The 18,648-nt window shown below is 33.8% G+C and overlaps 1 protein-coding gene across 1 annotated transcript in view; it reads right to left on the bottom strand.

The window, feature by feature from the left end:
* Positions 1-18,648, bottom strand: part of ATRN (attractin) — a 236,781-nt gene that overhangs the window by 191,290 nt on the left and 26,843 nt on the right. The window contains exons 2-3 of the mRNA XM_051965371.1: positions 13,269-13,352; positions 6,248-6,361 (exon numbers count right to left, since the gene is read on the bottom strand). Of these exons, the coding sequence (XP_051821331.1) occupies positions 6,248-6,361; positions 13,269-13,352 (198 nt within the window). The remainder of the gene's footprint in view (positions 1-6,247; positions 6,362-13,268; positions 13,353-18,648) is intronic.

The raw sequence follows: 18,648 nt of genomic DNA, 5'->3' as shown, positions 1-18,648 counted from the left end.
AACAGTTTTGATTTTTTAAATGGATGTACTAGGTGCATCAATACAAACAAAAATATTTTAGACATTTGAAACATTTAGAAAAGTCAAAGTCAAAAGACATTTTGACTTTATAATTTATGACTTTTTCCATATCCTTAATATCAACATTCCTTAGTACTCTATAAAGAATTTTCAAATTAAAAAAAAACCATAACACCATTCTATCAATAAGAACCAGCACATGATTAAACACTCTATATTTTAGTGATAGGGTTAAGATTCTACATTTATAGGAGCAGCCAAGTGGTACAGTGGATGCCAGATAACTGGTCCTAAAGTCAGGAGGATCTGCATTAAATATGGGCTCAGATACTTGACACTTACTAGCTCTGACCTCAGGCAAGTCATCTAACCTCAACTGCCTCTTTTGCAAAAAAAAAAAAAAAAAAAATTCTACATTTATTTCCATTGTCATTTCTTTGCCCGCATTGGTCTTTTCCTTTTGGAGCCTTAGTAGAATTCATCACCTATTTACAAAACTTTGTGAATAATATATTTAAAGTAAAATAAAATTTTATTTTTGTCTATAATTTTCAACTTCTTACTAATTATTTTATTTTTCTGGTTTTTACATTTTCAAAAAATGTTCAAAAGACTCTCTGATGGGGACATCCAAAAAGCCCATCCAAGAAACTCTAGAAGCAAAACCCAATTTTAACATAAGGTTAAAATTCAAGAAATAGGTTGAAAAATGAGGAAACAACAACATAAATTTAAAAAATTAATCTGACCACCATGGTGACAAGAAAGATCAACACACAAATTCAGAAGACAGCTACAAAGCAAAGTTTTAAAGAGAAAAAAACTGTGAACTGAACACAAGATCAATAAGCATTCTTGGAAGAGGAAAAGACAATGATAAATGTTGGAGGGGATGTGGGAAAACTGGGACACTAATGCATTGTTGGTGAAGCTGTGAAATGATTCAACTATTCTGGAGAGCAATCTGGAACTATGCCCAAAGGGCTATCAAACTGTGCATATTTTCACCTAGCAGTGCCATCACTGGGTCTGTATCCCAAGGCAATCATAAAGAAAGGAAAAGGACCCACATGTGCAAAAATGTCTGTAGCAGCTCTTTTTGTAGTAGCAAACAATTGGAAAATGACTAGAAGCCCATCAATTGAGGAATAGCTCAACAAGTTGTAGCATATGAAAGTAATGAAATATTATTATTGAATAAAAAATGAACAAGCTGATTATAGAAAATCCTGGAAAAATTTACATAAACTCATGCTGAGAGAAACAAGCAGAAGTGTAATGTGTTATACATTGTACACAACAACAGGAAGAATGTGTGATGAACCTCATATAGACAATCTTATCTAGATGAAGTTGTTGCCCACTTAACTAGAAAATCTTACAAAGCACTTAATCTCAGGTGAATTCTAGTCCATTGTATTCTGTTGTTGCTTTTCCTTAGTTATGAAGAGGACCAAGAAGTCAGGAAGGTATGATGCCATGACTTTCAAGAGAATAGATTTAGTAAGGAAGGGCTATGCAAAAATCAGAGACTGGAAGTCAGCAGAAAAATTAAGGCTGGATAATAAGATTTGAGAATCATTAATACAATAATACATAGGGGCTAATGAGATCATCATTCAGAAGAAAACAGGATCCAGATACCTTCTTATCACTTGATCCCCTAATAGACTGAAATAGATTCATACACAAAACCCCTTTTTAGCCTGAGAAATTTTTATATGACCTTGTGTATATAAGTATATAAAATAGGTATACAAGTCAAATATTTACTGATAATAAATCATAATTTTGAAACTTCCATATTTAGTTATGGGACCCCATATGGGATCACAACCCACAGATTAAGAAGATGGGCCTTAAAGAATAGAGTCAAGAACTCAATTATTATTATTCCTTGAGATCATTTGTTGATTTGGAGCGGGAAAGGAAGAGGATGAGGACCCTGGTTTTAAAAACCAAAGGTTTATGGTAATTTTTTTTCTTCCCTTAAACTTGATAGGTAAAACAATTCTGGTTTTAAGATTTTTCCAGCTGTGAAATCTATATAGTTGAACGTTCAAGACCATGACCATAATATACCCTCTTTGCTATAAATGTATACATTGCATAACAGCTATGCCAAATATTTTCCTACATTTATGAAATGTCGCTGGAGAATGGTAAAATGATATCTTGAGATGAAAGTGTACTAAGGTGTTAGGATAACCAGGCCAGAGTTGATTATATATGCAACATATATAATTACTGCACTTTCCTCATCAAATGCAACTCCAAATATGGCTTCATATATGATTCACTGGTCCAGCTAATCCCCAATTTACTTTGGCTTGCATTTTTCCCCTTGTTTATTCAAAACTACTTCTTGAGTCATGACTATTTCTAGTACTAATGGGCAAAGGCAAAAGTGTCCTTGATCTTGCCTTCACTCACAAGTGTTCCCCTTCCATATTTATCTACTCTAAAATTATTTTATCTGATCAGTTTTTTATCATCTTATCTTTTCTTATGCTTACAAACCCTAATCCTGTTCTTTGTCCTTATCATGACCTACACTCCCTCTTGTACTCTTCTCTTCCCTACTTCCACTCCTTCATGAACCAATTCAGCTCTGCAGAAGTGGTGTCAAATTCAAATGAAAACCCAAAGCAACATATTAACAAATTAACATTATCGATTTTAAGTGATATTTTAACTTCTTTTGTTAAACATTTCCTAATTCAGCAGGGAGTTTAGTAACTCTGCTCTACACTACTTTTATTTCTATCGACCCCTACTGGGCTGAAGATTGGCTCAGGACCATTCCTAGTAAATAGTCCCATTCTACTGGAAATGTAGACCTGGGGGCAGTAATCTCATTCAATTGAAACTTCAAATCTCTTTTAAAAGAGCAACTTGGGGGCTCATTTCTGAGCAGAGAACCTTTTAAAAGCAGGACCATGCCATGCCAAGGATGCTCTCTCTCTCCTTGGCATAGCTTCCTGTCAGGACTCCTTGCCCACTGAGAAGATATTCTCTTTTCAGCGTTAATCCCTCTTTATCTCTCTCTCACCTACTTCTCAGTCAGGACCTGGCAGAAGGTCCAAAGCAGCTTACTCTGCTGTGAGGACCCTGCCTGCTGAGAAGGCATTCTCTCTTCTCAGTATCAGCCTCCATTTCCCTAACAGGACTTAGTAGAAGGCTAAAGCAGGAACATGTCAGGCCAAGGAACCTATCCTTGGTGTAGTTGCCTGAGAGGACACCCTATCCACTGAAAAGACAACCTTTTCTCAGTCTTAACCCCTCTTTATCTTTCTGCCAGGATTTCTCTACACCCTTTGTTTATCTTTCTACCAGGACTCCTCTGCTAGATCTTTACTTTTCTGTCAGGACCTTGCCACTGAGGAAGTTAGTCTCCTAGCAAAAGCTGACTTCTCAGTGCCAATAAACTTCTTTTGCCAGTCTAACTTTTTGGGTTCGTAAATTCTTTTACAAAGGACCTATGCCAACCAGAAAGGGTTCCCACAACTCTCTGCCCTGCACCAAACCTCATCATTTGATTCCCTAACTGGGAATTGAAGGAGATCCGAACATCAACACCTTCATCCCCTCCCCTAGACAGTAAGCAATCTAAGATATATATATATATATATATATATATATACATACACATATATATGTATATATATATACATATATATACACACATATCAAAACTAAAAGTTGTGTAGATATACTTTTTATTTATATATATATATTTATTAATATTTATATATAAAAAATGTCTACACTACTTTTAGTTTCAAATCCCTGGCCCACTTATCTTTATTAATCTTACCTTGTCAACTTCCAACTCTGAATTATTCCTATCTGCTTCCTTTATTTCTTATTTCTCTATATATGCTATTAAAGCTAAAAGAAATCTCAAAACTGTGCTGATTTGGTCCACTACAAATGTTTTTAAACTAATTTATGTAAGCCCTCCCTGTAGCAAGGCAACCATTCTACTCCCACACATTTAGTTCACTACACTTCTCTCTACAGTGGCTCTTTCAAACCTTTATTTCTCTCAAATCTATTATACTATCTCTGATGTTTTCTTCACCTCATCTCATACCACAATGAAAAAATGAGGTCATTCTCCAAAAAGCTCCAATATCCCCCATTATATCTTCCTTTACCTCCAATGGTAGCCCTTCTATTTGCCAAGGTCAATGCTTATACATAGCATGGAGCTTTGATTCTTTCCCTTTCCCTCCTTTCTAGCAGACTCAGCCTACTATTATTCTCACATTGTCTCTTATCTTCCATCTCACCCTATCTACTGGTTCCTTCTCATGATGACAAAAATGCCCACCAATACTTCCCATACATAAAACTCTCACTACCATCCCATTTGTTATTCCAATGACTGCCTTTCTCATCTTTGTTGTCTTTAATGATATTTCTACTTCCTCTATCAGCACCCTGGGAAACTGTGACATTAGGGAGGAACCCAGATAGTTGGGCCATGAATCACATTTTTTTTTTTAAAGAAAGCTTTGATTATATCACTCCCTTGGTTAAAAACTACAAATAGCTCTTTGTTCATTATAGGATAAATTCAAAAGTCCTTACCTTGGACATGAAAATCACAATTAACATTTCCAATCATATCTCCCACTATTTCTATTTGAAATGCAATAAGCATTTACACAAAAGCTCCTGGCTCCAGTCAAATTAATCATCTTTCAAAATCACACCTCTTCCTGTTTCTAAACTTGAATCAAACCATTTCCCCCTTCCTTCTCTGTCACTCAAAAACTCTACCCATTCTTTAAATCTTTCCCACTTCTTAAAGCACAGTGATCATTCCAGTAAATTTATTTTCCCCTACTGAATTGCTACAGAAGTTAATCTATAATGTTAATTTAGCAATTAATCATGTATTCATTCACTCATTCATTTAACACTCATTCTTTTTTTTATTATTATAGCTTTTCATTTACAAGTTACATGCATGAGTAATTTTACAGCATTGACAATTGCAAACCTTTTGTTTCAATTTTTCCCCTTCTCCTCTCCACCTCCTCCCCCCAGATGGCAGGTTGACCAATACATGTAAAATATTCATTTAACACTCATTCTTAAAGGATCAGCATACTTTGGAACAAATACAAATTTTTATAAAGAAGTCTTACTTGCTTATAAACTCTATCATATTATTGTCTCAAACTACTTGCATATATCTTGCACTGTAATATATCATGTACTAGTAGAATCTTAGAATGATAGAGATGAATGGACTATAGTTAGTGATCATCAAGTCCAACCTTTTCCTTTAAAAGAAAAGGAAAATGTGAAGGAGGGAGTATCGTAAATAAGATCATATACTAAGTGAATAATAATAGCTGATATTAATGTAATTATTATTTTGTTCCAAATTTTTCCCCTCCTTCCCCCTACTCCCTCCCCTAGCTGGCAGGTAATCCAATATATGTTAAATATGTTGTGTAATTCTTATTTTCAAACCATTTTTTATACACTGTCTCATTTCAACCTCATAACAACTTTGTAATTAAGTACTATAGCTATTATCATTTCCATTTTACAGATGAGGAAACTGAGCACAGACAGATTAAGTAAATTTCCCATAATCAGATATTTAGTAAAAATCAGATGCCTATATCAAAGTACAAAAAAGCTCACCTATCAGAGCCAGGGAACTAAAATTCTAGTTAGAAGGAAATAAAGATGGGTGTCAGAGGAAAAAAAATGCATAATTTGGAGGCTAGGTCAATGAACAAGGTGGAAGTTCACCTAAATAGGTTACTTATATTTAGGAAACCTCAAATACAAAGTTACTTAAGAATAAAATTACCATGAATTTATATAGCCTTTGAAATTTAAAAACCTTCAAAACTCCTTCATATAACTTTTTTGATCCTGATAGCCAATACTATTAAGAAAACCATATGCATATCTATGAGGAAGACAGAGTAGATATCTCTACTCTAAATTCAAGGATACTAAGTGAAAAGCTAAGTGACTTGGCTGGTATTATATGGCTTGTAGGTGGCAGTGCCAGGAGTGAAAACAAAGTCTTTTTAACTCCTGGGCCATTGCTTTGTCCCTTGGGACATATGTCAACAGATCAGTCAATTTCTGGCTAGACTTAAGCCAGTTTTTTAAGAATACAAACAAGTTATTATTTATGATTCAGAAATCAAATAACAAATAATTAGTATTTAATTTAACTTGAACTTACCTAAAAGCAGCCACTAGTGGGGCATAAATGGAGTCCCCATCATAAACATATAAATGATCCCAACTACACTCTGTAGCAAAATGATTGAAGCGAAGGCGTAGTATTCTATTTGGCCTAAGAGGGAAAAAGAATATATAATTACAATCAAAGATACTGTTAGAAAAATGCATGTTTGCTTAACATGTAAATAATAAAAATCTCTGGATTTAAAATAAAGCTGTTATTTGTGAGATTAGAAATCTGTCTTGCACAAATACAACATTGAATTTTCAAGCCATTCTCCAATTGATAAATGGTCAAAGGATATGAACAGACAATTTTCTTTTTTTTTTAATTTTTATTTAATAATTACTTTATATTGACACTCGTTTCTGTTCCGATTTTTTTTTCCCTCCCTCCCTTCACCCCCTCCCCTAGATGGCAATCAGTCCTTTATATGTTGGATATGTTGCAGTATATCCTAGATACAATATATGTTTGCAGAACCGAACAGTTCTCTTGTTGCACAGGGAGAATTGGATTCAGAAGGTATAAATAACCCGGGAAGAAAAACAAAAATACAGATAGTTCACATTCGTTTCCCAGTGTTCTTTCTTTGGGTGTAGCTGCTTCTGTCCGTCATTTATCCATTGAAACTCAGGTAGGTCTCTTTGTCAAAGAAATCCACTTCCATCAAAATACGTCCTCATACAATGTCGTTGTCGAAGTGTATAATGATCTCCTGGTTCTGCTCATTTCACTCAGCATCAGTTCATGTAAGTCTCGCCAGTCCTCTCTGTATTCATCCTGCTAGTCATTCCTTACAGAACAATAATATTCCATAACATTCATATACCACAGTTTACCAGCCATTCTCCAATTGATGGGCATCCATTCATTTTCCAGTTTCTAGCCACTACAAACAGGGCTGCTACAAACATTTTGGCACATACAGGTCCCTTTCCCTTCTTTAGTATCTCTTTGGGATATAAGCCCAATAGAAACACTGCTGGATCAAAGGGTATGCACAATTTGATAACTTTTTGGGCATAATTCCAGATTGCTCTCCAGAATGGTTGGATTCGTTCACAACTCCACCAACAATGCATCAGTGTCCCTGTTTTCCCGCATCCCCTCCAACATTGCACATTATCTTTCCCTGTCATCTTAGCCAATCTGACAGGTGTGTAGTGGTATCTCAGAGTTGTCTTAATTTGCATTTCTCTGATCAATAGTGATTTGGAACACTCTTTCATATGAGTGGTAATAGTTTCAATTTCATCCTCTGAAAATTGTCAAACAGACAGAGTGACAGGGAAAGATAGTGCAATGTTGGAGGGGATGCGGGAAAACAGGGACACTGATGCATTGTTGGTGGAGTTGTGAATACATCCAGCCATTTTGGAGAGCAATCTGGAATTATGCTCAAAAAGTTATCAAACTGTGCATACCCTTTGATCCAGCAGTGTTTCTATTGGGCTTATACCCCAAAGAGATACTAAAGAAGGGAAAGGGACCTGTATGTGCCAAAATGTTTGTGGCAGCCCTGTTTGTAGTGACTAGAAACTGGAAAATGAATGGATGCCCATCAATTGGAGAATGGCTGGGTAAACTGTGATATATGAATGTTATGGAATATTATTGTTCTGTAAGGAATGACCAGCAGGATGAATACAGAGAGGCTTGGAGAAACCTACATGAACTGATGCTAAGTGAAATGAGCAGAACCAGGAGATCATTATACACTTCGACAACAATATTGTATGAGGACGTATTCTGATGGAAGTGGATTTCTTTGACAAAGAGACCTAACTGAGTTTCAATGGATAAATGACGGACAGAAGCAGCTACACCCAAAGAAAGAATACTGGGAAACGACTATGAACTATCTGCATTTTTGATTTTCTTCCCGAGTTATTTTTACCTTCTGAATCCAATTCTCCCTGTGCAACAAGAGAACTGTTCGGTTCTGCAAACATATATTGTATCTAGGATATACTGCAACATATCCAACATATATAGGACTGCTTGCCATCTAGCGGAGAGGGTGGAGGGAGGGAGGGAAAAAATCGAAACAGAAGCGAGTGCAAGGGATAATGTTGTAAAAAATTACCCTGGCATGGATTCTGTCAATATAAAGTTATTATTAAATAAAATAAAATTAAAAAAAAAAACATTGAATTTTAAGTTTTTTTCTTTATTTTCCCTTCAGAAACTAACCAATTTAGTATATATTTCTAGCAAGTTTTAGAGCAGACATTTAATAATTATCTTTTTTGAATTGAATTCCTAGAAATATAAAAAATATTTCATGATAAAATGACAAATATATTTATTTGACAAACTACAAACTACTTTTATAATTCTGAAGTAAAATACACTTAACACATCTTTCCTAATTAACCTAAAACTAAAAAAATGTCAATTATCTCAAAGAAGAAATGGAATTAAAGCAATTGTTCAGATATTTGTGGTAAAAATTTGAAGTTATATTGACATGTAGCTTAACTATTGGTTTATAATTATTTCTTTGTGTACCACTAAGTAAAACTGCATTCTCCAAGATCACCAATGATGTCTTTATGCATTTTCTCAGTCCTCATCCTTATCAAACTCTCTACAGAATCTGACAGCTGACAACTCTCTCCTTCTAAATAATACTTTCCTACTACCTTACACCTATCATATTGGCCAATATGACAAAAAAAAAGTGATAAATATTGGAAAGGATGTGGAAAAATTACAACATTGTTGGTGGACTTGTCAGCTGATCCAACTATTCTGGAGAGCAATTTGGAACTACATCCAAAGGGCAATCAAACTGAGCATACTCTTTGACCAAGCAGTACTACTACTATTAGATCTGTATCTCAAAGAGATAGGACTTTTATGTACAAAAATATTTACAATAGCCCTTTTTGTGGTGGCAAAATATTGTAAATAAAGGACATATTCATCAATTATGGAATGGTTGAACAAGCTATGGTATATCAAAGTAACTGAATACTATTGCGCAATATGAAATGATGAACAGGTGGATTTTGGAAAAACCTGGAAAGATTTGTACAAACTGATGTAAGGTGAAATGAGCAGAACCAGGAAAATAATGTACATGATATCAGCAACACTGTGAGATGATCAACTATGATTGACTCAACTCTTCTGAGCAACACAATCATCCCAAACAAGTACAAAGGATCATAAAGGAAAATGCTACCTACAACCAGATTAAAAAATGATGGGCTCAGAATGCAGATTAAAGTATACTTTTTCATTTACTTTATTCTTTCTCATGTTTTCTTTTTCCTTTTGATCTATTTCTTCTTTCACAACTGAGACTAATATGAAAACATATTTTACATGACAGCACATGTATAAACTATATCAAATGGGGAGGGGAAAAAATTTGGAACTCTAAATTTTATAAAAATAAATGCTAAAAATGTTCTTGACATGTAATTGGGGGAAAAATAAAGTATTATTTAAATAAATATACAATACTATCTTCTCCCAGGCATTAGAAATGACCACTCTCTCTAGATTTTCTCCTTATCCATTTAACAGACAGACATGCTTTGTAAGGACACTGTGTGTCCTACATGATGTGGCACATCATACCTATGTATAAATCCAGGATCTTGGATCCTGGATCTTGGGCTTTCTTTTCTCTGTTTACATTTCTTTACAGACCACTACAAAAATCTAACAAGCCCTTATTTCTCTCCCTGAGCTCCATTCCCACACCTCCAACTGTCTACTGGATATATATATACAGTTGGAAATACTGAAAGAATCCCAATGTTAAATACATTCAAAACAGAACTCATTGTCTTCTCTCTCCTGACTACACTTACTCAATAACTTTTTCTCTATTTTTGTCAAGAGCTTCACTATTCTTGTAGTCATCCAGGTTTACAATCCAGGCCTCTCAATTTTTCACTCACTTTTTCTTTTTTCCATAATTCAATCATTTATCAAGGTTTGTTGCTTCTCTCTCATCAACACCTTTGTTTTCAGTCCCCTTCTCTCTATTCATTCAACCATCCTAGATCAGGCCCTTCCATTACTTCCTGCCTGGATTTTTACATAATATCTTCTATCTGATTCTCCCTGTATCCAGTCTCTCCCTTCTCCCAATCCAGCTTCCATTCAAAACTGATCTAACTGATCTAAAGCACAGGCCAATCAATTTGGCCTCTTTCCTCTTCTGCTCAAGTTTCCATAATAGAAATATCAACTACAATGATAAGGGCTGTATGCACCCATAGCATTCCTAAATGCATACAGGCAAAACCAGATTAAAATGTAACAGAAATAGTTAGCAAAATAAATAATATAATAAAACATATATAATGTCAATATGTGCTTTTCTAAGTCCACAGACTATATATAGGTGTCCTTGTTTCCTGAATTTGAACACTGTTTCATGGCTTCTCTTTACCACAAAAATACAAATGACATTTTTTTAAAGCATACAAAGTCATCTTCAATTTGGCCCTAGCATATTTTTCTAATTTGACTGCAAATTTTTATTCTTCATGAAAATGTCTTCTTGCTGCTGGTTGAGAGTATATTTTATCTTCCACCTTGGTGCCTCTGCACAAATTGTCATAACAACTTTATACCCCTGTGCTGACATCTCTTATTACCTCCATATTAATTGCAACTCTGATCTCTTCAAAAGTTTCTTCGATTTAATTTTTTAATGCATTCTGTACTTACTTTCTATGAACTTATCATGTTACTCTCTTTTTGCTCCAAATAAAATGTAAGTTCCCTGTGGGCTGAAAAGGTCTCATTTGTGTATTTTTATCTCCAATGTATAGTATACCATCTGGCACATACATTATTGAGTGGCTGATATCAACTACGCTCCATTCAGAAAAATGAATGTCTGAAACCCATAGTGACTTTTAAAACCACATTACAAGTGTCAGGATCCAGCTTTTATGGGAAGACAAAAGTAAAACTATGAATGGCATAACTTGACATTGATGTTGGTTGAAATTCCCAGAGTAAATTTTCCAGTAATCTCAGGTCTTAAAGGCTTTACTGTACTAAAATTCAGAGCATCAGCAATAAAAAGAAAGAATAACATAAAGCTCAATAATAAAAATCAATGATAATGAGTCTTTAAAACTATTTTCTAGACACTTCATTTTAGGAAGGACATTGATAAAATAGAATGCCCAAAATACTGAGGGGATTGGAGACAATGACATATGAGGATTGAAGAACTAGGGTTATTTAGTTTGAAGTAGGAAGACTTGAGAATGTGATAATTATATTTAAGCATCTGAAAGGCTGTCATTTGCAAGAGAAATTAATTTTGTTTTGCTTGGCCATAAAACAAATGCTAAGATCAATAGTGGAAGTTGCAGAGAAAGCAGATTTAGGCCTGATGTATATTTAAAAAGTTCTAATAATCAAAGATATCTAAAAGCATAAATGGATTACCTCAGGCAATAAAGAGGTCTCCCTTCACTTGAGGGCTTCAAGCAAAGGCTTGGATTTATCAAGTGATCTCTTGTTCAACTACATATTGAAGCAGATGGCCTCTTTGCTTCCTGCTGTATTTCAGTGAATATTTCATTCCTCTTTTACCATTTAACTCCTAGAATGAATCTTCTACAATCACTACAACTTCACTCCCTCTCCACTTGCTCATGTCTTAATAATTCTATTCACTACTAAAATTCCTGTAACACCAAGAACTAATTTTTGTCTTATTTATTTCTTTTCTTTCTAGCCAGACAAAATATTTAACAATGAGGTCTATCCTTCTAGTATATGATCCTTCTTTCTACTATTCTATTTTCTGTTTTGTTCGTACTTTTAGAAACTTGTTTTTTTAGGAACAAATTTAGAAGGTAAAATTCAAATAAATGAATCAAAATGCAACTGTACTAAAATTAATCATTGATAGAGATAAAATAATTTATTGTCTTGAAGTGGGGAAATGATATTATATAAAACTTTAAGAATATTTCAGGAGCTTGCTAAATAATCATATAGGAAACATAAGAGTACTTAATCTTTAACTTTCACATCCTTCTTAATTCAAGGGATGGTAAGAGAAAATTTACAAAAGAGAAGAAAACACCATAAAGCAATTAACATTTCATTTGGATAGAACTATATTTTAAATGTTTTTTTTTTCCTTAAGGAAAAGTTCAAATTTGCCTTTTCTTTTACTCTTTTCCTTCAGAGCTTATTTCATCTTAGAAAATAGTGCTTTGTAACATACCATAGATGATAATTATACTTTAATTTTTAGGAATTCTATATTCCCCACTGTAGCAAACACAGATTTAAACCACAAAAGGATGCTTTGAGAAAAAGCAAACATTAAATAAATAGCACTTACAGGATATACAAAATGAAAGTATCATTCTTAAAAATTATAATGGTCTTTCTCAACTTTCTGAAATAAAACCAATTCAATTACTCTCCTCAAATTAAAATATTTGGCTGTGTTTGTGTGTATTTACATACACACATTTATGATGTTTGTATCAGATGAATTCTTCTCACTTCACTGCTGCTTAGCTAATGACCAAAATTTCTTCTGAAACTTTAATTTGTGATAAAAATTGCAAAAATAAAATCTTCCCTAAAATGTTTTCCAAGCCCTAATTAAAATATAGCCACTTCAGCAATTCATAAATATGTAATGGAAAAATTACTAAAAAAAAAAAAAATCAGAACATATTAAAGACCAACCATTCTTAAAACTAAATCAATATTTTGGTTATTGATTTTAAAGCATTCACATTATAAACAAATTTAATGTCTTTTTTATTATAACTGTTAGAAACTAAGCCAATGGGGAAAAAAAAGTCAAGTGGTCCAAAACCTAGTTATTACCTTTTAAAATCTAGTTTTAATTTAAGTTATGGACAGAGAAGTCCAGAAATACAGTAAGCAGATACAAGCAATCAATTAGTAGAATTCTACTCAGACGCTTTTGGCAGAAAAAATAAAAACCTATTCAATCTGAAGTTGAAGTCTATCACATAAAAATAAAATAACTGTTACTCACTGTCCTTCAATGAGCCATGTGCATTTTGTTTTATATTTGTAATTTCCAGGTCCATCGGTTACAAAACCTGATGCTCCAGACAGCCTATAAATGTAAAGAAAAGAAAATATAAGAAAATGTTGAGGTTTTCAAGAATCTCATATATCAATGACATAATGCATCTTTTTAAACTTTTAGCAAACACAATGACAACTTATAGCATAACCAAAAAGAAAAATTATCCTTTGTTATAGAGATATAGTAAAGAGATTGCTAATATACTCCCAATCTTACAAAACTCAAAGAACTACAAAGGAAATCTCATGAATACCTATCTTTCTAGTAATCTTCTCTAAGTGTAGATCCAATGCCTCAAAAGGTGGCTCTATCCTTTACTCTACTGACTTCCTATCTCTACCAGCATCAAATACAAAATACTTTGGTGTCAAAAAAAAACCCTTCACAACCTAACCCTTTCAACCTGCCCCATTCCACCTATTCTTTTCCTATATGCTTACACTTTAAGCACAGTTCAATGAAGTAACACTGGCCTCTTTGCTATTTAATGAAGAAAAATCCATTTCTCAACCCCAGGCATTTTAAGACTATCCTAAATGGCTGGAATGCTCTCCCTTTTTATCTCAGGTTTCCCTGCCTTTTTGCCAAGTTCCAACTAAAATCCTGACTTCTACAGGAAGTGCTTCCCAACTCCTTTTTAATTCTGGCATCCTCCTCTCTTATTTCCCATTTATCTTTCTTTATATAATTTTATATACTGTTTTTACAGTGCCTGATATCTAATGGGGGAAGGGGTGTGTGCAGTTGTGAATAGCTATTCACACGACCCCACAGAGCACAACATGCCAGGGCCTTTTGTCCTCCACTATCTCTCGAAGTCTGCCCACGCTCATGATCATTGTTTCCAAAATACAATCTATCTATCTCATCCTCTACCGTCTCTTTTTCCTTTTGTCATAAATCTTTCCCAACAACAGGGTCTTTTTCAATGAGTCCTTCCTTCTCACTATGTGACCAAAGTATCTAAGCTTAAGCTTAGTTTTAGTTTTTTAGTTTCTTGTAAACAATCTGAATTCATTTATTTTAATATTGAGTGATTTGATCTCTCACTTACCCAAAAGTCTTCTCTGTCACCAGAGTAGAAAAGCATCAATTCTGGAGCCCTCAGGTTTACTTATAATCCAACTCTCACTGCCTGGTACCTAGTTTGTGCTTGAAGGAAATTTACTGAATAATTGCCTTTATCTCTCACCATTCCCACTCACATTCTCCACTCTACCTAATCAGCTGAATTATCCTTCAAGGCCTAGCCAAAATGTCACCTCCTCTATGAAGCTTCTTCCTGATTCATCAACAGGAAATGACATTTCTCCTAAATTTAGCAGAGCACTTTGTATCTGTCAGATACATCTTATATTATGAACTATATAAATCAATGTACATCTTATCATCCTTAATACAAAATAAACCCCTAGAATATAAGTGCTGTTTTTATTTCTGTACTTCCCTCCAGTAATGGTTTAAAAAAAGAAAGAAAGAAATGTAAACTAGTGGAACAGACTAGATAAGATGGAATAAGGAACAATTTGGTAGAGATTAGGTTTAGACCAACATTTTACATACTATATGCAATAATCTGTAAATAGATCACATGTCACATCATGTTAAAAAACAGAATATGATTACATATCTTTCTTTCATAGCTATTATTAGTGGAGGAATTAAATAAGATGAAATAGTAATCATAAAATAAAATGCATGATGTTAATTACAGAAAATTGAAAATTTTGGACAAACAAAATCAATGCAACTAGAATGAGAAAGGAAACTTCACAAGGAAAAAAAATCTTTGTATCAAATATCTCTGATATAGGTGGTCAATCAACATATGTAAATTATAAGAAGAATTAACAACTATCAATGACTTTGAAATCAATCAAAAAATTCAAAACAGCTCTGAGATTTCAGCTAACATCCACTAACATAGAAAAGATAACAAAAGAAAAAAATAGGCTATCAAAAAGTGAATGGAACAATAGATAGAAATGTAAAATAAGTTCAACCATTCTAGAAAACAATTTTTAAAAATTCTTTCTTTCTTGTTAGGATTTTTGCTATTGGAAGTTTATTCCCTCTTCCCTTTGGAATCTGAATTAGCATTTCATATGTAGAATTCTAGGAGAGAAAAATCACAAGCACTTCTATAAGGTCTTTGATTCTCCTTCCAAGAAAGTAAACCAAGGCTATTCTCTAGGATCTTACCAGATAACTGGATGTATCCTCTAAGTCTCTTACTTTTTACTTTCACTTCTTAAGTGACCAAGAAGGTCCATCATACCATTATCCTCATTCTGCTCCCATGTCCATAATAATGTCATAAAGTGTACAATTGGGCCCACATGGCCCTACAGCCAGTAAGATTCTCAATATGCCCCTTGTTAGCTATTCTTGAATAAATCTGGTACTTTCCAGTTCAATACTCTCATCCCCCTCAAACAATTACTGAGTTCAAAGATACTAAAGAATAAAATTGAAAGCAGAGATAGCAAGCAACATCTTGCTTCCTATCAAACACCAAGCACCATCTAGAACTCCTGAAAAGGAAGGCACATCTCTAATGTGCTATGCAAAAAAATTGAGAGGCGATTTTTATAGCTGCTAAACCATCCTGATCTGGACTCACAGAATTTTTGTCTCATATGTAAAGAACATCTTTTAATAATACGTATGTACTTCTTTCCCCCCTCCCTCCTCTTACCATAGAGTCACTCATTAGACACCAAATGAAAGGGAAGGGAGGCAATTGGGCACCAAACGAAGGAAATAAAATGTTCTGAAGAAATTGATCTTCTGGAATTTAATTCCTCAAACTCATAGAGCCTTTACTACAATTCTTATAGTAAGTGACCCTACATTAAGGTTTCTTTTTAAAAACCAGGGTAAGTGAGATATTTGTAATTTAATCTTAGAAGCAAGAGGGAACTACTAGAGGCTTTTAATTATGGAAATGTCCGTGGTCAGATGTTACTAAATAATATTAATTTCAGTAGTTCTGTGGAGGACAGTTTGGAAAGAAAGAGAATTGGAAACTGAGAAAATTAACTTTAAATTTAACTATTAACTCTTAGCAATCATGTCAAAGACTGTTTCAAAGCAAAATTAAACTAGTTCTGAGGTTTTACCTAATACCCAATAAAATGAAAAAGATGACAAATGATGAAAATAGTCCATGTTGGAGGGGCTACCAAAAAATGAGAAATGCTGGTGGAAATGTAAATTGATCCAATCATTCTGGAAAGCAATTTGAAAGTATGCCATTAAAAAAAAAAAAAAAAAAAGCCTTTCCCTTTTGTTAGCATTTTGATAGAACTTTATTCCCTTTGCCCTCTGGAATCCGAATTAGCATTTCACAAGTAGAATCCTGGCAAGAAAAACATAATTAAGTTTGTATGGTAGAGTAGTAGTTATAAGTTATAGTTTTTAAGTTACAAGAGTGAGGGAGTTAAATATAAGAGACATTTGCAGAGGTAAAATCAATAGGACATAAGTAGATAAGAAGGAGATTAAATGGTCAAGCACGATATCTAAGTTGCAAAACTGGATGTCATTCAAAGAAGGTCATGTCCTCAACAGGAAAGGGGGTTGTTTTTAAGAATGGTAGGTTTAGAGGACAAAATAACAAGTTGCATTTGGAACATGAGTTTGAAAGGTAATAAGAGGCAGTTGGTTAACTAGAATTCAAAAGAGATCAGTTTTATATGTGTATATGGGCATCATATTAAAACAGGACTAGAAAAGTGCCTTGGAGGACACCAACACTTGATGTTCAGAAAATTGATACTGATCAAGAAAATGAAACTGAGAAATAAAAGTTATCTAAAAGGAAAATAAGAACACAGAAATATCAGAGAAGCTAAGGTAGGAGTGTTCAGGGGGCAGATATGGTCAACAATTATAAAAGCTATAGAGAGGTCCAAGAGAATGAGGAATCATTTCAAAATTTATCTTAATCAGAATTCTAGATGTTATCTGGGGAAAAAGTTAACTCCCTATTTGAGGCACTAAAAAAGGGGGGAAAAAATCCAAGTGGCTAAAAAATAGAGAGAACTCTGTTATTAAGAAAAATTTACATGGAAATCCAAATAAATATCTAATATACTTTCTAAATTTCAAAATTAAAAAGAAAGACTCCTTCTTCATGCATCATGAGGGGAAAAAACTTATTTATTTAAAAATACATAAAAATCTTTTAAGATACTAACAACATCCTGGGAAAGAGGTCACTATAATAGTACCCCAAGAATTGGTGAATGGTCCTATACGATATAATATTTTTAGCAATTATTTGAGTTACAGTCTTAAGTGACATGTTTCTAAAACTTGTAGATGACACAAAGGTGGGAAAGGTGATGGAAGACAGAGTTAGAGCCAATTTTTTTTTTTTAAAGGCTAGTACAATGGAATTCATCTCTCTGGGCCAAAACTGATAAAATTAACTAAAGGTAAATATAATTCAAAAATAAATTTTTAGCAAGAATTTGTCTAAAAAAAGATCTGGAGAGTAGGGTTTAGTGGATCACACCTTTCATATGCATCAACAATTTAACATAATCCCCCAAAGGAAAAAAAATATATGCCTATTTGGTTTTGTTGTAGTTGTTATTTTTAGCCAAAGTGCAGTATCTGTAATGCCCCAGTCAGAATATATCTGGAGTATCATGCTTCACCCTAATAAGGAAGTACACAAGTTGTACAGTCTCCAGAAAGAATCAACAATTAAGATGATAAGTGATGCCACACAAAGATAACCTAAAAGACGTAGGGATGATAAGACTGGAGAATGGACACAAAAACTATCATAAAGATTTGATTCATGTGGAGGAAGGATGAGACTTAATTCCATTGGCTCCAGAGGGCAGAATATTAACAGTGGAAGAAAGCTGCAAGGAAACAGATTTCCTAAGTATGTGGAAAAAATTTCCTAACAATTAATTTACCAAAAGTAGAAGGGGCTGACAGAATAGCAATGTGTTGATCCTAATTTCAAGGAAAGACCAGATGGCCAGTTTTTGGTGATGGGTCATAGAATCATAAAATCATAGAGGCCATTTAATCCAATTACTTCTTTTTTAAAGATAAAGAAAATGAAACCTAGGGAAGTTAAGCATTGTGCGGCAAGATCATTTAGGTAATATCAAGACTGAAATTTGAACTCTGACTCCTCTGACTCCAGTAATAATGGTCTTGGCACTGTATCAAAATGCCTGCTAAATACTGGGGGTATTCCTGGACTATATAGGGCCTAAATGTCCTTCCAACTCAAATTCTAGAAAAAGTTCACACAATATAGCAATGAATAAACAAAGCTGAAAGGGACACAGAG

This window comes from Antechinus flavipes, chromosome 6, assembly GCF_016432865.1.
Source record: "Antechinus flavipes isolate AdamAnt ecotype Samford, QLD, Australia chromosome 6, AdamAnt_v2, whole genome shotgun sequence".
In the NCBI taxonomy this organism is placed as follows: Eukaryota; Metazoa; Chordata; class Mammalia; order Dasyuromorphia; family Dasyuridae; genus Antechinus; species Antechinus flavipes.
The sequence above is the reverse complement of the archived record's forward strand: the minus strand, read 5'-3'. Positions and strand labels throughout refer to the sequence as shown.